Raw genomic sequence first — 26,470 nt, 5'->3', positions numbered from 1 at the left:
TTATACTTATTACCTTACTTTTAAAGTAATATATTGTATTACATATTACTGTCTGAGCAAGAGTAGGCTACTATATTAATATTAGGCCTACTATTACATATAACTTTTTTTTTAAAGCTCAAATTGAACAATTAAATATTTAGTATAATTATATATTGCAGATTTGTGAACATTTTTTTCTTTGACATTTAAGAACCACACACGTGTAACACAGAAAATGTGGTGAATAGGCCTACATGTGAAGTGGAATACATCTCTTTGAACGGACGTAATTTGTGTTTAACTGGACACTGTGGCGGTTGACATCAGTTGAGCAAGATTCAGCTCGTCAACTAGAAAAAGTGCCCTTCTGGGCACAGGTCTCCACCAGGATTCTTCCTCAGCCTAGTGGGAATATGCGTGCACAGTTTCATCGCAATGGGACGCTGCGTTGAGGAGTTGTGGCGATTTGTACAAAGCGGGCTACTCCTGAAAACTGTAGGAGCCAATCGTGGCCAATCAGGATGGAATATGAGAAATCAAACAAACCTGTCTTGATCACATGACTATGGAGATCATGTGTACCGATTTGCGTGAAACTTGGATAAAATCTGAAGGAGTAATAATAGAAAATGTGTTTTACATATGTCGGCCTCCTGGTGGCGCTATAAAGAGCAGATGTGAAAAATTCCAGACAAAGGTTTTTCCTTGGCCTCTAGGGAGTTGGCATACAAAGTTATCCACAGATCCGTGCAGTTAGAGGTAAAAACACTTTTCGGCCAGTTATAGCACCACCTTGAGGCTGAGTTGAAATTGTTCATGTGGCATTTCGTCCTCGGCCTAGTGGGAATGTGGGTGCACAATTTCAGGGAAATGTGTTCATGATTTGCAGCATTTTGTTTGAAACTGAGCACTCCTGTGAACTTTGGAAGCCAATGTTAACCAATCAGGATGGAGTGTGAGAAATCTGAAAGACCCGTTTCGTTGAATGGCTCTAGAGAGACTGTGTACCAATTTGCGTGATGTTTGGACAAAATCTGTAGGTGTACTGTGCAAAAACTTGTTTTGCACAAAGCGGCCTCCTGGTGGCGCTATAACAGGCCGTTCTGGAAAGTTTGGGGCAGAGGTTCATCGTTGGCATCCAGGGAGTGTGTGTGCAAAATTTGGCATCGACCGGGTTAACAGTGGCCGAGATTAGCTGCTCACGGACACACGGACGGACGGACGGACGGACACACGGACGGACGGAGTGCAAAACATACTCTCCCCCCATGCCTTCGGCCTGGTGGAGACAATAATAGGCTACTGAACTATGGTTTGTTTATTCTGTTTCAACAATCAATTTGGCGGGCCTATCATCTGTTTATTTGTGTCGTAAAAGTAAAGATCGAGTCTGATTTAATATACTCTTCTAAGGATTGAATCACTCAGACTCACTCATCCATTGTTGTCCTTGTCCCACTCATCATGATTTGAACGCCTGCTGCACGCACGCATAAAATGATAGAGACAGAGTCCTCCTCATAGACTGTAAAAAGGTCCTCCTGCAGACTCACGTGCAGACTACAGTAGCCATGACTACAGACAGCGGCCAAACAGCGGTGCGGCCAGACGTGCAGTATGCTTGAGTCGAAATATTGAGAGCCGATTCATGAATCATATCCGATTCATGAGCGCTCACGCTCATTCTCATATAAGCCTGCACGTTCGACAACAGATTCGTTCGTTCATGTTGTAGAGGAGGGGAAAAGCTAATCAGTGACTTTTTGCGGTGGGAAAGTGGTAGTTGTTGTAGACAGACAGTGTTGTTGCTCATATGGACATATGCAGGCTGCAGTGCTTGCTTGCTTGCTTGTCACCATCACTCTGTCCGTCTGACTTCTGCGTGAGTGCGTCCACTGATGTGACGTTGCGTCACCGCACTGACCGAAGAGGACACTTCTGGAAATGGATTTGAGCTAATTATTAAGTGTCGTATACTGCGCCGTCGCGCATATTTGCACAACAAACGGTCAAACTTCATCATTGTTTTGTGGAGGAACACTTGAGCGACGGTGAAGGTGAGCAATGTAGCCTAAATAGATTACATAAAAATAATAGTAGGCTAGATATTTAGTGTGTAAATGTGTGCATGAACTATAGGCAAGTATCCTCCAACTCCAAGTGTCCAAAAAGTTGGATACAGAACAGGTTTATCATAATATGTTCTTTTAAATAATTGTAATGTTTGTTTGTTAATGTAGCCTATGTATTTTTTTCATTAGCTCTCATCAACCACATCACATGCAACTTTAGCAATTAGCATAGTTCATTTCTTTATAGTTCAGGCAATGAACGGACACCTGTTATTGATTAGCACCAGCTGTTATGTCAGGTGAGGTGAGAATGAATGAGAGTGAGATGTAAACACATTCTACAGGCTAGCAGACACAAAATGACACATACTCCCAACTGTCACCATAAAAAGGCAGTAATTGCAGGAGCGGTTTCAAGTTTTTTCCAAACATTTTCATCATGTTAGGCCTAGGCCTATACACTAAGCTACCCCAAATTGATATGCAGCAGCAGCAGCCTATTTGGCCATCTGAAAATGTTTCGTGCCAGGTCTGTATATAAGAAGATTCTGTTACTTTTTTCAAAAATGTCCAATCTACTACAGACTCACAATGTGTTGCCGTTTGTGAGCTTGTAGATCTTCTATTTTTGTACAACATGTACCACATTTCACCACATCAGAATGAAATGTGGTCCTCTACTCTAATGAGGCTGGCAGGCAGGTCACTGTCAGGCACCTAGAATTAGAGGCAGGCAAACTGACACTATGGCAGGAAAGGCAAGAGGTGCACCACCACCTGTACATGAATACAAGACCCAGATGTTGGGTAGGAGAGAGTGGGCAGGGCAATGATTCAGGATTAGCAAGTTGGCATCAAGTTCCCTCTACGCTGGAATTGTCATAATGATAGAATAATTGTGGTCATTTCCAGTCTGAAAACAAAGTAAAGTAATCTTTATATCGTCCAGTAGTTAAGAAGTTAAGTGTAGTGGACACTGGACAAGCACTTTTGTGGGAAGTTCTGCTCTTTTGTTTGAACTGTGATAATGGTTAACATCAGGCAGATGACCAGGCTCTGCCTGGGTTCCCTGGAATGTTAACAATGAAATCATGTTGGCTATAAACATTTCAACAGCTGATTCAAATTAATTCCTAACACGAATGTGTATATTCAAGCGTAACAAGTGATGGTTGTCCTGTGTAGCCCATGGATAGTGGCCTCAAAGGTGCATTAAAGTCCAGTGCAAATGTTTGTTCAGTAACAGGGGTCCCCGTCTCACCAGCTCTCATAGTAAACAGATAATACCGTACATTTTCAGGTCAGGATAACAGTTTCATCCAATCAATAGAGAGAGAGAGAGAGAGAGAGAGAGAGAGAGTATACAGGACACCTATATGGACCAGTAAACACATGAAATAGGAAGTGATGAAACACAGAAATGGGAAGACAAATTTGGAATTGGACCACAAGCTGTTAAATTACCTTAGTATAAATATATATAAAAAATAAATTTGACACATTTGTTCCATTCCTTTTATAACTAAAGTGGGTAGATTATTAAAAAAGGATGCTTGAACTTCTATCAAGTTTCTGTTAAAACTTCCTTTTGATTTCCATTCAAACTAATTTACAGGGTAAACCAAATATTAAAAGTAACAGCATTCGGGCCCAGGCCGTAGCGTAACGGTCTGGGCACCGGACTGGTAATCCAGTCGCAGTGTGCCGCGGGTTCGACTCCCGGACCCGACACGGCCTTTACTGCATGTCATCCCCCCATCTCTCTCCCGTTTCCTGTCAGCCTACTGTCTGTCCCTTCAAAAATCAATAAAAGGCGTAAGCCGCAAAAAAATATCTTAAAAAAAAAAAAAAAAGTAACAGCATTCAAAAAGAATACTTATATTATACTCCATTGGACAAGGGTGTCGTTCGCCAAATTGCCAGAGCTACAGTACAAGCTCACAAAGGCTCCTTTCCACCAGGGTTGAACTGGTTCGGTCCTTGGTTCCCACCTGATATTGAACCAGTTCAGAGTGTTTCCACTGAAAGTCAATTGGTTCAGAACCATAAAAGGTGGTTTGGAACTGGAACCAAGAAACGGTTCTGCGAAAGAACCACGGTTCCAATAATCTATAATGGAACCAGTTCTAGAAGAACCAAAGTTATTTTGGTGGAAAATGGGCCAAAGTAGTACAATGAAATATAAATCAGGCTTAATGACAGCTCTCAGCAAATGGAGCATGCCATTATAACCTACTCCTAAGCTCTCTTCCACTCCTCTCAATTAAGTCCTGTGGTTCCCCATTAGTTTGAATAAGAAACCATATGATCACGGTCGAGTACAGTAGGACAGGCTTGCAGATGATGATGGACATTGACGTATTGATTTGAGCTGATAACTGGGTGCTTCAGCCTAATGGCATACTCACAGGGTCACACGGGGGGCACGTGGCGGCTGGCGCCGGCACTCTAGTCTGTCTCATTTCCGCGCTCTCTCTCTCATGGGGGCGGTTCAGTCACATAACCTGATAACTGGCAGGAGGAGGAGGATGTGAGAGGAGGAGGATGCTCCGTTTAAACTCCACTTAAACCTGGATACAAGAAGCAAGAAAAACGTATACCAGATCATATCAGACCAGAATGTAGCCTTAATCTTCTTGTTTATGACCAAAATGACTGGAAATACAGGTTTTGTAACAATATTAGAAATATTAGACCTTAATTGTCAAATGTTCAAGCATGTTATAATCATCTTTTAATATAAATTTTTTGTTAACATTTTGGATCAAATTTGAGACAAGTTTTCATTGAAGGTGCCCACTCTTACTTGTAGTGCCCACTCTTCCTTAGTGCCTACTCTTGCTGTTACCCTTAAACCCTATATACTGTACACTTTGTTGACAGAGGTCCCCCTACAGTACATGATGATGATCTATAATTTTTCCACATTTTTGCACATTCAAATATCTGTATCTAGGCCTACAGTTAGGCTAATGACAAATTAAGATGCAAATTATAAAATAAAAATAAATTATATGGTAGGCTATTTCCTATAATATCAGAACAGCTTATATGAACATTGCAACACCGCAGTGATCTAACTCTTGTAACTTCAATGGGGTACATAGAGAGAGAGAGAGCGAGAGTGAGAGTTAGAGAGAGAGAGAGAGAGCTTGTTCGTTGCATAAAAGGTAGATCTGCTAGCAACATGGGGCTGCTGTGACCGCAGACAGCAGCCCCATGTTGCTAGCAGATCTTTCTAATAAAGTTGTCCTTTTGTTGTTTCCCCCCCTGGCCCCCACACATGTAAAGCGTCTTTGAGTGTTATGAAAAGCACTATAGAAGTCCCAGATATTATTATTATTATTATAGATCTGCCTTTTATGCATAAAAGGCTATTAGTCTACTAGTAATAAGTAACTTTGTCATGTTTTACACGACCTGTTTTTCCTCGCGGAATTATCACCCGTTACGGACGCTCCGCGACCTGTTTTTCCTCCCGGATTTTATTGATATTTGCTGGCAGCATATCGATTATTTATCGCGGGAGGAAGTATCGATATATATCGCAATATCAGCAGATTCAGCACACCCCTAATAAATATATATATATGCAGTGGTGTAATGTAACTAAGTACATTTACTCAAGTACTGTATTTGTAAGGTATTTGTACATTACTTGAGTATTTCCAATTTCCAATACTTTTACTTCTACTCCACTACAATTACTTGAAAACTTTAGTTACTAGTTACTTTGTAGATTTTAATTTTGATTAGAAAAGATACATTAACCACTTTCAACCCTATACGTCTTGGCCATTTGAAAATATTTTGTACACATTTTAAACTTGTGAAATTCTGCAATATGAGTTATTTTACTTTTAGTACTTTAAATCCATTTTGATGCAGATCCTTTTGTACTCGAGTACATTTTGAATACAGGATTTCTACAGTATTGGTATCATATCGGGTCATATCGGTATCGGTGAATATGCCAGTCTAAGTTGCCCAAACTTGAGCGAGGAGTCTGCTATAAACAACTCAAGATATACAGCTAGATAGCTATAAACACAACACAAGATATCTGTCTCTAAACAAACACCTCCGCTCTGCTCCGTCCATGGCTCCGAGTTGGCTTTGTCTCCCCTTCTCTCTCCCTCTCTCCACACACAGTATAACACAGCGCACACACACATACACGCACACACACACATGCACGTGTGCGTGCGTGCAACACACACACACACACACACACACACACACACACACACACACACACACACACACACTACTTACTCTACACACTTACTCTACTACGATAAGAAAACAACTGCAGACTTTTGTCGCATGTTCCGCGCGGTTCCCTACTAGTCCAACATGCAACACAACTGAACGGTCAAAGCTTAGCATAGAATAATGTGTCAAGTTAGACGAATGTCAACCCTTGACTTCTGGTCTGTGGAAATTGTGGTATCTGATTCTGAACCGAATCACGAACGGAAAAAAGGGACATCCCTACTTGCAGTATTTATACTTTTACTTATGTAAAACACTTGTACTTTTTGTGCGTGTGTGCGTGTCACAATGCTTATGGAGCTTGTAGAGATTGTAGGTTATTGTCACTATTTGTACGTTGAAGTCTATTAGACTAGTGGTTTTAATTCATCAAATGTATTTATCTAGAGTCATAGCCATAGAGGTGTAGAACTATAATGGTACTCTATCAGCACGTAATCATTGTGAAACAAGTTATCTGCTTAAACACAGCCAAGGACACCATTGTCCCTGTGACTGACATTATACTGATGACTGAGGAACAGAGGCATGCCAGCAAGATGGATAATTCAAATGAAATATCCATCCACTATTTATCAAGACCTGACACTTTACACTTTAGCGTGTCATTTGTCTTTCTTTCTTTTTGAGTGGTGCAACCACTCTTACAACCAGCAATGTCCGTGTACCTGTGTACCTGTGTACCTGTATGAGCACGAGTATGTGACTTATTAATACCAGTAGGGGGCGCCAGAAACAGAGAGAGGGGTAGTGCTGTGTCTAATGTGAGAGAGAGAGAGAGAGAGAGAGAAAAAGAGGGGGGGGGGGGGGGGGGGGGATTGCACCACTAGGTTCACACGTGTGTGATTTTTTTTTAACTTTGAACATGAGACATTTTAAACTACTTGCCTTGACTTCCTGTGTCAGGACTGTTGAACAAACTCCATTTCCTGACTAGATAGGATGCCCCTCTCTCTCTCTCTCTCTCTCTCTCTCTCTCTCTCTCTATGTCTGTATCTCTCCTCTCTCCCCACTATTTGAATGAGCGTGCTAATATTAGCATACTGATCATTGTCCCACGTGTGATTGCTATGGTAACTAAACTGACTACTTACTTACATTACTTTCAACTATAATTGATTGCGTTTAAAGCTGCACTATATAACTTTCCTGTTCTACGCCGGATTGCTGGCTCAGGGGATAAATTGAATCTTGACCCTCATGTCAACATCCGTGTCAGAGCCTGTGTCTATAGGTGAGACATGACCTTTGACACGATCTAAATGTCTCAATGGAAGAGCAGGGAGACAAAATACAACCACAGTTGGATAAGTTGTCAGAATTCTGTCAGAATTTTATTGAGAGGATGGTCCCTTGAGATGCAGCATCTCGTTTTAGAGGGGGTCCTATACATTACAACATTACAGCAGTGCAAGTACACATAGGTGCAACATAACATAACATAACATAACATACTGTACAAATACACAGGACATACACATACATGTTACATTGTAACATACTCTACCAACTACCATACAGATTGGACCAAATTAAAATTCATTCATAAGATAAGTTATATAAGTTTTTATTTTATTCATTTAACACAGTTTTTCAACCACAGGAGATTGTATTTAATCCCCAAATGTAATATTCAACAGGGCATGTTTGCTAGTATTGAATACATGTGAAGTCACAAAGTTGTCATTGTCTGATGTGCCATAATAAGCTTGTTTAATAACTTATAACAGACTCTACATCATGAGTCCCTGTTCCGCAGCATAATGCTGTTTCCTTTTAGTGTTCCAGTTTAATTTATCTTGTGCCGTGTGTTTAGCTGGTCCAACAACAATATACCTCTAGGCCTTGTACAGATTGCAGGCTAATCCTTTCTCTAATCTGTGATGACAGAGTAATGTGACTAATGCTTAACTTGTGCTCTGTTGTAAGACAATGTTGCTGAAAATAGATTATTGGTCTTCAGTTTCCGAGTGCCCAGACAAGGTTTAAGGGTCAAATTTATGTAGTGCCCCCGAAGGGCAAATAGTTTTGCAGCGGCATAGACATCAGTACATCAGAACAATACAATAAGAACAGTACACATGGCAGATGCCAAGAAGGTACGATAAAGTGCACGTTGACCATAGAGTGCAAATCGTTAAAGTTAGACGTTAGAAATCTGAACCTAGTGTAGAATATTGGCGCCCAGACATAGGCATATACAGTAGGCATATATATATATATAGATAAATAGATCTGGGGACAGATCTGGGGATGGTCTGACGGCAGGATCACTTCACAAACCACACCACCCCTCCCCCTTCATGGAGAGTACAAAGCTTTGACTATGTCTTAAAAGTGAGCCTATTCTTAAGATATGGTATGAGCATTGAGTGATACTAAGGGGAGAGCTAAGGAATGCAACCCTGTCCAGGCCTGGGTCATACAGGTCAGGGGGCCAGGAGAGCTCAGGACAAAGGCCTGATCGATCAGTAACATCTGGGTGATATTAGGGTTTGAGATACACACACACATTTCTAAGCACACACACATCCGGACACCAGGGCTCCAGACTAACTTTTTTCACCACCGTCCCGGAACCGTCCCAAAATACAATTTGAACCGTCCCAAAGTGAATGTATACCGTCCCGGGAAAAAAAGTTAAAAAAGGACCACTCAGATTGCGAAATGAATAACTGTATTCCTATTGTATAATAGAAATACAATACATGCAGTACATTATTTGTTTGGCTTCATGTTTCTTCAGTAGATAGAGAAAATACACTGATTTAGTCAAAATGCTCCCAGATGAAAAATAGGGCTGGGTTAAAAATGTTAATCGAATTAGAGGCTTTGTAATTAATTAATCTAAATTAATCACATTTTAACCGCATATCAATATTCAACCTGAGAACAGTGATATTTATTTTCAAATGGATTTTGTTATTTTGGTGAATCAATGAATAGTGACTACAGTAGCTATACAACTTTGGTGGTAGGCTGCTTGATCAAGACCAAAAGATAAACGTGCAGTAATGCAGGTAGTCTATGAATACTCAAATGATTTACATGGGTGGCATGAGAAAACAAATTAAAAAAAAACTTTTTTAGGGGGAACACTAAGATGAAGAAATAAAATCAATAAAAACTGTGGAATGAGAGCGTTTTGAGGAGTGCATTCTACAGTGTTGGGGCTGCGGGGCAGCAATTCCAGAACAATCTGTTGCTTCAGAGGATACCAACATATTATTCAATGTGCCGTAACCATTTCATCTGGTCAGCTGTGGGTTGGACCGACGTGGATCCAACTCCTACTTGGATTTGACTTGGACTAACATTAGCCCCATATGGAACCCGTTATAATGTAGCTCTATCAGAGGGAGAGGTTCCATGCGACACATGTTAAAGCAGCTAGCAAGCCTAGCCCCATATGTGCCCTCTCCCTACGCTCATCTGAGCTACAGAATGAGCGTAGGGAGAGGGCACATATGGGGCTACTAGCAAGCCTAGCATGGAAGCTAACGTTGGTGTAGTGTAGCGGTAGCCCCGTGTCCATATGAAACTTTTCCCTCCGCTATACACACAAGACACAACCATGGTTAAACCACGCTTCCAACCGATAGTTTTTCAATGTAAATGTCCCATCCACGGGGCAGAAGTAATATAAGCGGCTTCCTTTGGATGAATGGTGGTGTGTTCATGTTGTCAACTTGTCTGACTGACGGCACTGCAGATAGTGCAAAAAGTGTCAGCAGCGCTGATAGTCTCATGCTGCTCAGCGCTGCACGCGATATACGCATTTTCAATGCAAAAACTCCTCTCGTCCCGGAACCGGCCCGAATGAGATACATTTACGTCCCAAATAGATATTTTATAGTCCCCGGGACGTCGGGACGCCGTTAATCTCGAGCCCTGCCGGACACACACTCAATCATACACACACACACACACACACACACACACACACACACACACACATGCACGCACATGCACAGGATTTAGTACATGTATGTAGACACTATCAGTATATAAAGTGCCTCGTGTTGGAATAGGACTTTACTTTCAGGAAACCATTCCTCCTGTCTGTCATGATGATTTTGGCTGATCTGAAATAAACGATATTGGAAAGAAAGGGATGCGCCTGGACTTCACTTTGTTCTCTTGAACCTGCATGTTATATTCTCCACCATTATCAACATTAATATACTACACTAGGAATGTGTTTCAGATCTGATTTGTTATAATCTGTTTTTTTGTTTTTGTTTTTCTGGTTGGATAAAAAACATTATGATTCCAATCTGGAATTCTGGAAAATGTAGGCTGCCAGTCTGAACATAGACTAAATCTCATTGTTCTTTCCCCAGGGAGAAACGACTACCAGACAAGAGGAAGGCCTCGCGGTGGTCAACTTCGTCCAACTCCCCCAACCCGCTTCCTGAAGTCAGTCGGTCGCTCACCATGAACGCCTCTGGCCCCGCTCCGCTGGCCAACGAGACCACTCCGCACTGCTTCTCCATCAACAGCCCCCCGTTCCGCTACAACCACACCGTGGCCTCGGCCTACTTCTCGTCCGTCTTCACCACACTGGGCCTCAGCTCCAACCTGGTGGCCTTCGTGGTCCTCGTCAAGTCGTACCAGCGCACACACAGCCGCTCGCGCTCCTCCTTCCTCATCTTCCTCTGCGGCCTGGTGCTGACCGACTTCATGGGCCTGCTGGTGACGGGCTCCATCGTGGTGTCCTTCCACGTCACGCACTTCAACTGGCGCCAGCTGGACCCCCAGGTTACAATAGTTTCCATTTCATTTTAGTTTAGTTTTAGTTCATTTAGATTTTTTACCAGCTGCTGTGAAAGCACAGCTGGTCAATGTTCTCTTGCTGGTGCTTTCACGCCTAGAGAGACGCCTGTAGAGAGACCTGATTGGATGCCTCATCTCTAGGCAACCACACACTTCTCTAGCCGACCTCTAAGCCAATGGGAGACTGTGCGCACACACACACACACACACACACACACACACACACACACACATGCTCCGAGACTAAACGGCATGACACGGTGTGCGCGCATTACACACACACACACACACACACACACACACACACACACACACACGTCACCTGGACAGATCCTGTTGTTTCCACACACAAATAGATATTTTAATTAGTTAGTTCTGTTAACACAAAATACAGTTTCAGTTAGTTATCACTCATCACCACTCATTTTCAACATTGAGCTATATATACCTTGATGACATTTTCTTTTTTAAGAGCCCCCCTTCTGTGTTGGAGGTCTAGAGGTCTAGAACTTGTCATGTGATCAGTGACATAGGGATTGATTGATTGATTGATTGATTGATTGAAAATTGTATCACAGTTTGTAGAATGGTTACAGTTCAACGAAAGTACCGGTCAATACAAAATCTACTGCCAGGATAAAACCAGAAAAAGCACTAAGACCTGTTTACATTAGGGTCCTCCATTTTCAATTAATCAGAAGTTAGAACATTTAAAGATTTAATACACTTCTATGCAAAAAGGGAAGGTGTACTCTGCCGGCCAGAATGGGGGAACCTTTTTATTATTTCCATACAACTCTAAGGTATGTCAATGACATAGTTCAATGTTGAAAATGAGTGGTATACCCGTTAACTAAAATGTTTTTATTTTATAATTTTCCAATTTTAGTATTCGTTATTTCTCGTTAACTCTAATAACCTTGTGTCACCGCCAGTGCCACTTCTGCAACTTCATGGGCATGTCCATGGTCTTCTACGGCCTGTCGCCGCTGCTGCTGGGCGCCGCCATGGCTGTGGAGCGCTTCGTGGGCATCAACTGCCCCTTCGCCCTCTCCGCCGCCCCCAAGCACCGCGCCGTCTCCATGGTGCTGACGGTGTGGGCGCTGGCCGCCTGCGTGGCGCTGCTGCCCCCGGTCACCGGCGTGGGCAGCTACCACATGCAGCTGCCCGGGTCCTGGTGCTTCCTGAACATCAGCGCCCAGGTAGGGATGGTTGAACGTTTGTTCATTTTGTTGACTAAGACTAAAAGACTTAAGGTTTTGATATTTAGTCCAAGGCCTAAACAATTTCAGACGACTACATGGGACTAAAACCAAACAGTGCTTTCAAAAGCACTGTTTGGACTAAATCAGAATTTTCTTTTAAAATTAAGACTAAAAGACAAATATTTTGATATTTAGTCGACTAAGACTAGACTAAGACTAAACCATTTCAGATTACTAAAATAGGACTACAAGTAAAGGGTGTGTTATTCAAAGGACGAAGACTAAATAAGAAATTTGCTGTCAAAATTAACACTGGATGGGACGACATGAACATTCATTGTGATTAACGATAGGCCTAGCATCGCGATAATCAAGCATGGTTAAAACTTAAAATGCCACTTTAATGCCGTTAAGGGAAAGTTCGGCAAAAAAAGTTGTCAGATCTACAAGTTCTGTGAGCTCGTCGATCTGCTATTTTTTTGGGGGTCCCTGGCATGTATTTTCTAATGCGGGTCCGCGGACTAATGAGTGTCCTTGACATGAAAACGTTTGGGAACCACTCGTTTAGGTGGTGCTGAATTTGCTCAACAATAATCAATCCCAGTGTGTGACAATTTCACGATCCATTTAAATCTCCGCGATACGAATGTTTTGTATCACGATATAAACGACAATAACGACTTATCGTCCCATGATCCCTCTCTGCCCAGCAGGGCGGTGACAAGGCCTTCTCTCTGCTGTTCTCTCTGGTGGGCCTGCTGTCCATCGGCGTGTCGTTCGTGCTCAACACGGTCAGCGTGGTCACGCTGGTGCGCGTGTGCTGCGGCCAGGACGGAGGCCAGCGGCGGAGAGACTACGAGGTGGAGATGATGGTGCAGCTCATCCTCATCATGGTGATCGCCTCCATCTGCTGGTGCCCCCTGCTGGTCAGTCCGTGTGGTGTATTTAGTTTCCGTTTATATACTGTGTGTGTTGCTAGTCTGATGCCATGAGGTCATATAGATCAGTGGTTTTCAACCGATGGTCCGGGGAGGAGTCCTTGAGGTGGTTCCAGGTGGTCCCCATCTAAATGATGGAGAGTTTGTAACCAAATGGACCTTTATTAGTGGACCGTTATTAGTTCTTTAACTTAGTTCTTTAACTACTTTAGCGTAAAAAAAACTTAAGGGGGCCATTTGGTCTCATTTTACGCTCTCTAGAGTTAAATCAATGTGCTTTTCTTAATTTACAAGAAGTCTACATAATTAGAGAATGGAATTGTGGACAAAATCCTATCCATCGATAACTACATTCCAGACAGAAGGTTTTGGGTCAACAAGTAAAAAATCTCATCAAATGGTGGTCCGTGGATGAAATGCTGAATAAATAATGGGTCTTGAAATGAAAAGGGTTGAAAATCACTGGTATAGATGAGAGAGTTACGACAACTCTGTTGACTTCATGGGGCCAGTCCAATGGCGGCTCTTCTACATAGTCTGTGGGTTCGCGTGAGTGACAAACGAGTTACATGAACCACGTGACCGGGCTGTTTTCTGCCCCCTCATTGGCATAACACTCCTTTCAATGGCTCTGATATACATTATGCACTCTACGTTCTTCTGCATTATGCACTAGTTCATTGTCTAGATCACTGGTTCCCAAAACAAACTGGTTTAAAACAAACAAATCTAAGAAATTCCATTGGATAGATGGATAGATGGATAGATATTTTCACAAGTTTCGGTCGCGGGCAAACGTAAAATTTCTCTTTTGGGTCTCAACCTGAAACGTTTGGGAACCACTGGTCTAGATATGTGTAGACTAGAGTCTGTAGACGGTATTGTGTATGAGCAAGCATATGAATGAGTCAAAACCACTGGTCTAGATATGTATAGAGTCTGTAGACGGTATTGTGTATGAGCAATAGAGCAAGCATATGAATGAGTCAAAACCACTGGTCTAGATATGTGTAGAGTCTGTAGACTGTATTGTGTATGAGCAATAGAGCAAGCATATGAATGAGTCAAAACCACTGGTCTAGATATGTGTACAGTCTGTAGACTGTATTGTGTAGAAAGCATATGAATGAGTCAAACGGATGTGTAGAGTCTGTAGACTGTATTGTGTATGAACAAACATATGAATGAGTCAAAACCACTGGTCTAGACATGTGTAGAGTCTGTAGACTGTATTGTGTATGAGCAAGCATATGAATGAGTCAAACAGGGTTAAATTCAAAGTCAGTACTAAATGAAATATGACTGCCCGCTGCCAGGATCAGCAGCACAATAGCTGTTGTGTTGATTGACAGGAAACCCAATGCCAGGGGCTTAAGCTGCCACAAGCTAGCACTGTCCAGGAAGCATCGTCTTGTTTCAGCGTGCGTGCGTGTGTGCCGTGCATGCATTTGTAGTTGTTTGTATAGCAATTATTGCACTTGCATGTTTGTGGGACTTGTGTGTGTGTGTGTGTGCTTTAGGAGTACATTTGCTTGTACAGCATGCAATTTATTTATGCTTGCATTATGTGCGTGATCTCAGATATGTGCGACTGTGACCTCGTGAGCACTGTGTGTGTGTGTGTGTGTGTGTGTGTGTGTGTGTGTGTGTGTGTGTGTGTGTGTGTGTGTGTGTGTGTGTGTGTGTGTGTGTGTGTGTGTGTGTGTGTGTGTGTGTGTGTGTGTGTGTGTGTGTGTGTGTGTGTGTGTGTGTGTGTGTGTGTGTGTGTGTGAGAGAGATAAGGCCTCTGGGAGAGCAGACCGGCTGCAGGCAGGCAGCGGAGGGATATCCGCTCTCCCTCTGCTTCACCCTGCTCCATCTCTCTGATCACTCTTTCTCTTTCTCCCTTATGGGTCTTTATGCTGCTGTATGGACTTTGATTCAATATTAAAACGGCACAATACGGTAATGCAATAATGGTCTTTTGATCTAATCAAACCCCCCAAATAAACAATGTTAATGTTAACAACAGGAGGAAAACTTTGTTATGTTAACAACAGTAAAGGATTGTAAGAATGATATGTGTGCACAACTATTACACACTTTGGGTACATATTTCCACCACATAACTCGAAAATGAAAGTGCTGATGTTGATTCAATATTTCAATAGGTCAAACACGTTATGTCTGATAAGGCTAAAATCTGTCCCTCAAGATATAGAAAATATTTAAGATATTTAAAATATGTACTGTATCTGTCCAAAGTATTGTACATTACTATATACAGTTCTTATAGTTATTTCCATATCTGGTTAACCACTTAAGACCCTATATACTGACCGCTGTCCCCCAGGGGTCTGTACTTGGTCCCCTCATTTTTCCCCCTCTACACCAAATCTTTGTTGAACATTGCCGATCTGCAAGTGCATTATTGCGTGCTCTTGTAGATCAGCTATTTTCGGGGAATGTTCACCTATTATTGGCACGTTTGTCTGTTATGACATGTCCAGAACAGGGATGCTAGTGTGCATGTGGTTAAATAAAGGAAAAATAAATAAATAAAATAGACATCGTTGTATTCATAGCCTTTTATGAGCAAATAAACACGCCCTTTTACATTGAAGTGGCTTCCCAGCCACTTCATGTGACTTGGGTTTTCTACTTATTGTTTGTCTAGTAGTGGGTGCTTAAATCTGTCACTGAAAATGACAGATGACAAACTAAATGGTGGCCTTTGACCGGCTGAATTATGCGGTAGTGCAGTAGCCGGTTCCCCCTAAAGCAGTGGTTCTTAAACCTTATAGATCTTTAACTCTTGAGAGCCTAAAATTAAACCAAATGGACCCTTATACTGTAGGTGTGTAGCTCTTGAGAGTAAATTATTGTTAAACGTCTTCATTACTTAATTTAGAATGTAGAGTTGTTATTTTTACCAGATTTGCCTGTTATCTCTCCCATCAGTTACCACAAAAAAAGTGTCGGGTCTGAGAGTCTACATCTCATCGAATGGTGGTCCATGGCTCAAAGGACGAAAAAGGGTTGAAAACCACTGCTCTAAATGGTCGGCTCAAATCATCACTTCCGTACTAACATGTGTCATATCTCCTTAGAAATGCAGTCTCCAGTTTAGCTTGACACAGATCGCACTAGTGCACATGCAGTACGCAAGACAACTAAAGTCTGTAATGTTTGAAAGTAGCATTTTATAACCCACAGCTTTGTTTGTTGTGTGCTGTGTTGCTGTCCCCCCGACCAGATACATATTCTGACGAGCGCTGTAACCAGCACAGAGCCCGTAAAAGCCCATCTCGTTTTGTTCTACCTAAGAATGGCCACCGTCAATCAGATATTTGACCCCTGGATTTACATCATGTATCAGGAGTCTCGACTCAGGCGAGTAGAGGGGGAAAGAACCTAACGATCATTAGGGCTGTCACAATTACAAGTTGAAGTTGACGAGTAATTACAATAATTTGTTATTCTGTTTGCCTTTTAGACTTCGTAATCACGGAATTGCACAGGGCAGATATGACAAATAACTTAAATATACAAAGGAATAACAGACACATTTAATATTATTTTATATAATTTTGTCTTAAAAAAAAAAAGAAATAGCACAAAGAGTTGATCTACTGTACAAGCTTACAACACGTCACAAAATGACACGTAAGCTGCTGTTTTATGTTTTTTCTTTAATGTATGGACATTTTTCAACATGAAAATGATTGACGATTATACAAAATATAATTGCAATTATCTCAAATAATTGCAATTAGTTATGTATGTAATTGTGACAGGCCTGACAATCATGACAGCATCCAGCTGACGTCACCGGCAACAAACTCCTCATAGCTTTGGGCTGTGATTGGCTGGCTTTACACTTACCTAAAAATGGACCTTTCTGTTCATCAAATAACTCCCAGCTTTCAAACTACTACTATTTCCCATGAGCATGCCTCATCACCGACGAAATTAACACAATCGTCGCAACCAACGGCCTTCACCTGTTCCATTTGAATGTAAATAGCCTCAGCCCTAAACTGGCTGAAATCAGGCATCTCTTTCAAAACGGTAAGGCAAATATCCTGTGTTTCTCTGAGACAAAGCTGGACCAATCCACCAAGGATCCAGAGATAGAAATAGAACACTATACTATCATTAGGAACGACAGAAACAGGCATGGTGGTGGCGTGTGCATGTATATTCACAAAGACACTGAATATGTTACTCGTACTGACTTACAGCATGATGAAATTGAAACTGTGTGGGTTGAATTAATTTTCAAAAATGCTAAATCAGTATTAGTTGGCACCGTCTATAGACCGCCCGATCAGAATGGATTCTATGATATACTTGAGGGGTGCTTGGCTGGGGAGGATTGTGTAGAGAAAATCCTGATTGGCGACTACAATACGGATATGCTTCGTAAGGAAGCACCTGTGTTTAAGTCATTTAGTCGTTTTTGTGATCTGCACGGTGTCAGTCAGCTAATTACCCAACCCACAAGAGTGTGTGATTCTACTCAAACTGTCATTGATCTCATTCTGACCTCGGACAAATCCAGAATCTCCAAGAAAGGGGTTATTGTATGTGGGCTCAGTGATCATTTTATGATTTTCTGTACCCGCAAAATACAAAAACTAAAGTATGACTGTCACAAAACAGTCATATCTAGGGACCTCAAAACCTACTCTAGTGAGGCCTTTAACCTTGAACTGGAGAGTCTGGATTGGTCCGATGTGCTCAGGAGCTCACTAGTCGAAGAAGCATGGCTTGGCTTTAAAACCAAATTTACATCAGTACTAAACATCATGGCTCCTTTGAGAACCATCAGGGTCAAAACCCGCTCGGAGCCATGGATGAATTCGGACATACTGACTGCAATGAAAGCCAGAGACAACAAATGCTCTGAACTTCTTAAATGCAAGTCCATGCTAGCCAAGCGCTTCGACAGTAATCTCCAAACCAAACTGTGCAACCTAAAAACCCAGTGTAACAAGCTAAGAAACGGTGTAATTGCCATGACCAAATCTGCCAAATGTAACTTTATCAATGATAAAGCCGAGGAAATCAAAAACAATCCTCGGGAACTCTGGAAGTTACTAAACAACCAACTAGGCTGTGGTCAGAAACTAAAAACCAGGTTTACTAACATAAACATCAAATCGAATAACACCCTCATCACTGACAAGCTTGATGTAGCCAACCACCTGAACATCTTCTTTACAAACATTGCAACAAAGCTGGTTAGCAAACTGCCCTCCCACTCTGGGCGTTTTGGTGTAGAGCACATCAAAGCCTTCTACAAAAACCTTGGTGTTTGTAAAGATGATTTCAAAATGGCAATGGTAACAACCGAGGAGGTACTTAAAAAACTGAGTGCCCTCCAACCCCACAAGGCCACTGGCCATGACAATATCCCCTCCAAATTTCTCAGAGACTCAGCCTTTTCCATAGCTCCAGTCATCACCCACATAGTTAACCTCTCCATCAAACAGGGACAGGTCCCCCAAGATTTTAAACTGGCCAAAGTAACCCCCTTGTACAAAAAAGGGAGTAAATTAGAACCCGGCAACTACCGACCTATTTCTATTCTAAGCTCCATCTCGAAAGTGATGGAAAAAATAGTCTATGAACAGGTTGAAAAGTATCTTGCCACTAATAAATTGCTGTACGAGTTCCAATCTGGTTTCAGAACATCCCACTCCACTGACACATGCCTCCTCTATTTGAGCGACCACATCAAACACGAGGTGGACGCTGGAAAATACTGCGGCATGGTCATGCTGGACCTCCAAAAGGCTTTTGACACCGTGAACCACTCCATACTGGTTAACAAGCTTAAAGCTATTGGTTTTGATAGCACATCAGTGAGCTGGATGCAATCCTACCTGGAGGGGAGAGAACAGATGGTGGAGGTGAACGGAACACTGTCCCCTCCCCTCCCAGTGAGCTGTGGCGTCCCACAAGGAAGCATACTAGGGCCTTTACTGTTCCTAATATATGTTAATGACATGACTTCAGCTTGTGACTGCAACTTGTTCCTGTTCGCAGATGACTCAGCACTGCTGGTCTCGGACAGGAACAAACTGCAGGTTGAAAAGACCCTCAGCTCTGAACTCGGTAGAATCTGCACCTGGCTCGCTGATAACAAACTATCCTTACACCTGGGAAAAACTGAATCCATCCTCTTCGGATCAAATAGTAATCTCAGCAAGGCAGATGGCTTCTTGGTTAGAGTGGGTGACAATATTATCACACGAAAAGATCAAATTACCTACCTAGGTTCCATCCTGGAGGCCAATCTTTCCGGTGATAAGATGGCCACCAACGTAATCAAAAAAGTCAATCAAAGAACAAGATTCCTTTACAGGATCTCCTCACTGGTCAGCAAAAACACCTTGAAGACCTTAACAGGAGCCCTCGTACAAGGTTTCTTTGACTATGCATCCACCTCTTGGTACCACAGCACCTCAAAGGCCCTTAAAACAAGGCTCCAGACCTCCCAAAACAAACTGGTCAGGCTCCTACTTGGCCTCACCCCCCGAACCCACCTCACCCCTGCCCACTTTGACAGGCTGGGATGGCTTAGGGTCGTCGACAGAGTACAGCATCTTGCAATGGGTCTGGTCCACAAGATTCGATACACCACCAAGATACCCATGTACCTGTCTAAATACTTCCTTAATGTAAACGAAGTCCACACCCACAACACCAGAGGGAGTGCAACAAACCATGTACAACCCAGATTCGGCACAAACAAGGGACTAAATTCTTTTCGCTCCTATGCCACCAAAATGTGGAACGCCCTACCAACAGTCATTAAGACATGTGAATCCCTTGACTCCTTCAAAACCGCTCTCAAAGGGCACCTACGGATGGCTGCAATTCGAAACTGGCCTCTGTAAAATCTGAATCCCCCCCACCCCCCCCACCCCATTTTCCCTCACTGTATATTGTATCTTTTCCCTTTTTTGCTTCCCATATGATGAATTTAGCTACATAGAAATGTCTATTTGTATGTCTCTAAATGTTTGTATGTCTTTAAATGTTTTGATGAATTGAACAATGTGGACCCTGTTGTAAACAAGTGTAATGCTTAATTGGGTCGTCCACTCACAGTTGACAGTCTTTGTATTGAGTTTGTGCTTAAAATGTACTGTAAATTCTACAAACTGTTAATAAATATTTCAATCAATCAATCAATGCTGTGAATAGATAGTCCATTCCCAAGCTAATAATCCATCCACTTTGTGTGGTTTCATCTTTTTCTTTTCTTTTTTTTTTTTTTTACCAATAATTTATGATGCCTTGTTATGTCTGCCTTCATAAGCTGCCTCACTAACACGGCTGCTCATCAAATGTAATGTCTTGAATGCATGCATAATAAAGTCTCGTAATGTCGAGCTGAAATGGCATTCTAACATAATTTCTCATGAAACATTATAATATTGGTTGGGAATCATTGGATTTGACAGTAAAAACTATCAAACTAGGCAGTATCAATAAAGGAGATTGTTTCTAATCTGGCCATGGCATGTTGGTTACAGCAGATCACTGCGGTAACTGTGTACATCACTGCCCTCTGTTGTCTATAGCATAGTGCATCTTTGCTCTGTGTGGAAGATTGATTGCAGATAGAATCGTCTCACTAAAGCCTGATTCATGCTTTGTAAGTCAGGGATTTCCAAAAGAAACGACAATGGATTTTATTTATTATTATTATTTATTATTTATAACGAAGGCACTTTACATTCATGAAAATCGAAAATCTGTGCTACAATAAGCAAATGCGTAAAATAAAAAGAAGAATCGTCACGCCTGCATGAATTTACATTTTAGAAATGGGAACAAAACATTTAAAACATGAGGGCACTGTGGTGCTCTCAGGTGGGGGGGGGGGGGGCGTTCCACAGTTTTGGGGTGACTGTGGTGCTCTCAGGTGGGGGGGAAGGCGTTCCACAGTTTGGGGGTGACTGTGGTGCTCTCAGGTGGGGGGGGGGGGGGGGGCGTTCCACAGTTTGGGGGTGACTGTGGTGCTCTCAGGTGGGGGGGAAGGCGTTCCACAGTTTGGGGGTGACTGTGGTGCTCTCAGGTGTGGGGGGGGGGGGCGTTCCACAGTTTGGGGGTGACTGTGGTGCTCTCAGGTGGGTGGGGAAGGCGTTCCACAGTTTGGGGTGACTGTGGTGCTCTCAGGTGGGGGGGAGGCGTTCCACAGTTTGGGGTGACTGTGGTGCTCTCAGGTGGGGGGGGAAGGCGTTCCACAGTTTGTGGGTGACTGTGGTGCTCTCAGGTGGGGGGGAGGCGTTCCACAGTTTGTGGGTGACTGTGGTGCTCTCAGGTGGGGGGGAGGCGTTCCACAGTTTGTGGGTGACTGTGGTGCTCTCAGGTGGGGGGGGAAGGCGTTCCACAGTTTGGGGGTGACTGTGGTGCTCTCAGGTGGGGGGGGAAGGCGTTCCACAGTTTTGGGGTGACTGTGGTGCTCTCAGGTGGGGGGGGAAGGCGTTCCACAGTTTGGGGGTGACTGTGGTGCTCTCAGGTGGGGGGGGGGGGAAGGCGTTCCACCGTTTGGGGGTGACTGTGGTGCTCTCAGGTGGGGGGGGGAAGGCGTTCCACAGTTTGGGGGTGACTGTGGTGCTCTTAGGTGGGTGGGGGAAGGCGTTCCACAGTTCGGGGGTGACTGAGTAGAAGGCCTGGTCGCCCATTGTGCGCAGGTTGGTCTTGGTGGGTTTGAGCAGGTTAATGTTTGAAGAGCGGAGGTTACACTCTTTTGGATCTGTTCAACTGAAGACCCGAAAGAGAAAACATACAAAAATACAAGCTGTTCTACACGGTTCACAACAAGCATATGTATACCTACAGTATAAACCTATACCTATAAAAAGGGTTCTTCGACTTAAAATGTCACGACCCTGTGTTTGCGGAATCACTGGTGTGAGACCCTCTGAGACAGAGGCTCATCTTTTGGTCATTTAGAACATGTCACACATTGTGAGACACTTGCATCATCACACCTCCCTGAAATGTCTTAGCCGCTCACTGCCACACATCATTGTCTCTCACATTTGATTGGATGTCTATAAATGCCCAGACTCATGAGCGATGAGCCATAAGCTTTATACAGTATGAGCTAGGCTAGAGTTTTTCAGTCTGGTCCGGGTAACCCCCCCCCCCTCCTCCCCCAGGGGTGTTTCAGGATGTCCCCGCCCACCCAGCCATGTGAAGAAGTTTAATGTCACTATAATTTAATTCACTTTAAATGATTATATGCTAAACTCTTATGATTCTCGCAACATGTTCCAATATTGCCACTTTGAATAATTATATTATATTTTGCCTAGTTATGAACAATTAGAATAGAGGTGCATAAAGTGAATGGCAAATCGAGTGGCAAAGTGAGTTTAATGTCGCTTAACATCGTTTAATGCAATCATATTGGACTTTTCTGTTTGGATGTATGAGCTGTATGTATTTTGGCACTCAGTAGGCGTTCCCGCATAACTTCCTGGTTTGATGATGATGTCACGTGCATACCCAGTCTATAGACAATAGAGGCTATGCGCGTGACATTATCGTAAACACCTAGTGAGTGGCAGAAGAACAACTTCCTGGCCTTGACAGAGTTTAATGTCGTTTAATACAATCCGTTTGGACTTTTCTGTTTTGATGCATGGGCTAACATTGCAGGTACACATATACGGAACGTTTCATTTATATTGCGAAGTATATTTTTATTATATATAAAATGTTTTTTGAGTGGTGCAACCACTCCTACAACTAGGAATGTCCGTGTGTATCATGTATCAGTCATGAGCACGAGTGGTGTGCGCATGCGTGAAACCAGCAATGGCCAGCAATGTCCGTGTGGGGTAATGCTGCGTGCATTTATTAATACCAGTAGGGGGTGCCAGAAACAGAGAGAAGGGTAGTGCTGAGAGAGAGAGAGAGAGAGAGAGAGAGAGAGAGAGAGAGAGAGAGAGAGAGAGAGAGAGAGAGAGAGAGAGAGAGAGAGAGAGAGAGAGAGAGAGAGAGAGAGAGAGAGAGAGAGAGAGAGAGAGAGAGGGGAATTGCACCACTCGGTTCACACAGGGGTGATTTTTATATATGCGCAGGACCGCTTCCGCTTCCAAACTCCAATTCTCCATGCTGCTCAATATTTTCATATTTCCACTCAGTCTAGATGAGGGGGACGTGTCCCGGTGGAAAAATAATGCATGTGCATTATTTCTAACACAATTTAATCTTAAATTAAATATTTCTAACAATATGAAATATATTTATATTATATATATATATATATATTATTTTTTTTGGGTTTAGTGATTAAAAACCCTGTTTTTGGAGTGCTACGCTGCTTCTGTAGGACCCCATGTCTTCTATGCCAGTGGTTCCAAAGTGAGGTTGGGGACCCCTAGGGGTCCTTGAGGGAGTTCCAAGGGGTCCCCAGCTAAATGATAGTTAGGAACCAAATGTACCCTTATGGGTCTGTAACTCAGAGAGTGTACACATTTGTACACTCTCAGAGTTAAATTAAGTTTGATTTTACAATATACATTGGGGTCCCAGAGATAGAAATGCCATTAAATAGGTGGCCGTAGCCTAGTTCAGGTCAAACCAGGGGCCCTAGAGCCCTACAAATCTTCTCTTATGGAGGTCCTTGGCATATATTTTCAAATGGGGGTCCGCAGGCTAATGAGTATCATTTTGGGGGTCCTTGACATGAAGAAGTTTGGGAACCACTGTTCTATGCCATACAGTATGTCTCTCTTTGAGCCGTCCTATTGCTGAAAAACAACACCTAAGGGTGCTGTATAAATGATGACTCATTATGTTAGATACAAAGAAACAGGGTGGCATTGGCAAATGTTTGAAAGTAGAATTTTATAACCCACCGCTTTGTTTGTTGTGCTGCTGTCCCCCCCCCGACCAGATACATATTCTGATGTTTGTCGTTTGTTGTGCTGCTGTCCCCCCCCGACCAGATACATATTCTGATGTTTGTCGTTTGTTGTGCTGCTGTCCCCCCCGACCAGATACATATTCTGATGTTTGTCGTTTGTTGTGCTGCTGTCCCCCCCGACCAGATACATATTCTGACGAGAGCTGTAACCACAGAGCCCGTAAAAGCCCATCGCGTTTTGTTCTACCTAAGAATGGCCACCGTCAATCAGATATTTGACCCCTGGATTTACATCATGTGTCAGGAGTCCCGACTCAGGCGAGTAGAGGGGGGAAAGAACCTAACGATCATTAGGGCTGTCACGATTACAAGTTGAAGTTGACGAGTAATATTGTCACAAATAATTGTGATCAAGGATTTAATTGGGGTTTTTTCTGTTTGTTTGCCTTTTAGGCTTCATAATCACAAATTGCACAACTTAAATATACAAAGAAATAACTGACACATTTAACATTTTTAATCTTTTTTTTCCAGTTATTAGTTTTTTACAAAATAACAGAAAAAGTTGATCTACAAGCTTTTAACTACAAGTTTATCTGCTATTCCTGCTATTTTTGAAAGAAAAAAAAAGAAAATGTATAGACATTTTTTCAACATGGAAACTATTGACGATTATGCAAAAATAATTGCAATTATCTCAAATAATTGCAATTAGTCATTGTGACAGGCCTGACAATCATGACAGCATCCAGCTGACGTCACCGGCAACGTCATCCTCATAGCTTTGGGCTGTGATTGGCTGGCTTTACCCTTTGCCCACCAAAAAAGAAAAACGCTCATCTGCTCATCAAAGAACTCCCAGCTTCCAAACTACATTTCCCATGAGCATGCCTCAGGGTGCATCCGCTGCTGTGAATAGATTGTCCATTCCATTCCCAAGCGAATAATCCATCCACTTTGTGTGGTTTCATCTTTTTTTTTTTTTTTTTTTTACCAATAATTAATTAATAATGAATGATGCCCTGTTATGTCTGCTTTCATAATCTGCCTCACTAACACATCAAACCATAATCACCTCATCTCACAAGGAATGTCTTGAATGCATGTGTGCATGCACACACACACACTTCTTTGAGGCATGCCTCGCTTCACATTTGGCCAAAAGCAGTAGCCACAGCACAGGGAAGAATTGTGTTGCAAGCTTGGGCCACCATCTCTTAGAGATTGCAGCAGCTGTCCCGACCCTGAGGGGACCACAACAACCATGTGGCGTGTGTATTATGATGATCTTGTCATTGTTATGTATTTATTTTGTCATTTTCCTGTCCTCTCCCTGTTCCCACCCTGTACCCTTCTTCTGTTTTCTTTCTCATCCTCTCTCTGGAATTATCATTCATGTCCTGAACCACTTCCTCCGACCACCTCTTTCTCCCAATCCCTCCATCCATCCTCTGTCCCCGTCTTCATCCCCTAATCTGTCCATCCTAATATTGCTCTTTCTCTCTCTCCCCGTCTCTGCTTTATTCCCTGCACTACATACCACCATCACTCACTCCTTTAATGCTTGCCTTCCTCTCTCACACTCTTGCATCTCTCTCTGCCTACCTCTCTGTCTCCCATCACTCCTTCCACATTCGTCTCTCCTAAACTCCTTTCCTTCCAACCATCCATCCCTCCCCCTTCAATTAATCTCCCTCTCTTTCTCTTATCTTTTACCAATCTTCCTTTCTTCCCCACACTCCATCTCTCTGTCCTCTCCTCCCTCCACAACACTTTCCTTTCCTTCTCTCCATGACTCCCACCATTCCTCTCACCTCCTTCCATCGCTCCCTCTTTGCTCTACTTCTCCCTCCCTCCCTTCCTCCTCTCTTTTTTCCTCATCCCCCGCCCATCCTTTTACCCTTCCCCACCCTCCATCTATGCGCCCCCGTCACCATCACCACGCAGGTGTTTATTGCACAGACTGTGTTGTCTGGGGGCCGACTCCGCGTCATGTACCTGCTGCTCTGGTTGCGCTTCGCCACCTGGAACCAGATCCTGGACCCCTGGGTATACATCCTGTTCCGCCGGGCAGTGCTCAAACGGATCTACCCCCGCGTCGACTGGTCCCGGGGCTCCATCATGACCCTGTACCCCTCCATGAGGGACACCGTGCGCCGGCTCACGCGCTCCTCGCTGCCGGAGACCATCGGGCCGGAAGGCGAGGTGGCCAAAACGGACCTAACGACCTCGAAGCTCACTCGGACTCCTCCTCCCACACCGTGATCCCCCCCCCCCCCCCACACACACACACACTATAGGTAACCATTACAACGTCACTGGAGTTTTGTACGTCTGTCTGAT

The 26,470-nt window shown here is 43.1% G+C and overlaps 1 protein-coding gene across 4 annotated transcripts; it reads left to right on the top strand.

Moving 5' to 3' along the window:
* Positions 1 to 1,581: 1,581 nt before the first annotated feature.
* Positions 1,582 to 26,470, top strand: tbxa2r (thromboxane A2 receptor). 4 transcript variants are annotated; one of them, XM_083767200.1, is made up of 5 exons: positions 1,582 to 2,039; positions 10,673 to 11,090; positions 12,041 to 12,307; positions 13,024 to 13,236; positions 26,075 to 26,470. In XM_083767200.1, the coding sequence occupies exons 2-5, from the start codon at positions 10,767 to 10,769 to the stop codon at positions 26,390 to 26,392; spliced, it is 1,122 nt and encodes a 373-aa protein (XP_083623326.1). In that variant the 5' UTR covers positions 1,582 to 2,039; positions 10,673 to 10,766; the 3' UTR covers positions 26,393 to 26,470. The 4 variants fall into 4 exon arrangements, with proteins under 4 accessions (XP_083623326.1, XP_083623325.1, XP_083623328.1 ...); XM_083767199.1 differs by having other exon boundaries at positions 13,021 to 13,236; XM_083767202.1 differs by lacking the exon at positions 26,075 to 26,470 and adding an exon at positions 24,312 to 24,543.

The sequence above is a fragment of the Protomyctophum parallelum genome (assembly GCF_964188405.1).
Source record: "Protomyctophum parallelum genome assembly, chromosome: 6".
Classification (NCBI taxonomy): Eukaryota; Metazoa; Chordata; class Actinopteri; order Myctophiformes; family Myctophidae; genus Protomyctophum; species Protomyctophum parallelum.
The sequence above is the reverse complement of the archived record's forward strand: the minus strand, read 5'-3'. Positions and strand labels throughout refer to the sequence as shown.

Excerpts from the sequence above, each read along its gene's own strand:
- tbxa2r (XM_083767199.1), top strand. The coding sequence starts at position 10,767 with ATGAACGCCTCTGGCCCCGCTCCGCTGGCCAACGAGACCACTCCGCAC. Across the intron at positions 11,091-12,040 it reads GGCGCCAGCTGGACCCCCAG|TGCCACTTCTGCAACTTCAT; the intron begins GTTACAATAGTT and ends TGTCACCGCCAG. Across the intron at positions 13,237-26,074 it reads TCTGCTGGTGCCCCCTGCTG|GTGTTTATTGCACAGACTGT; the intron begins GTCAGTCCGTGT and ends ATCACCACGCAG.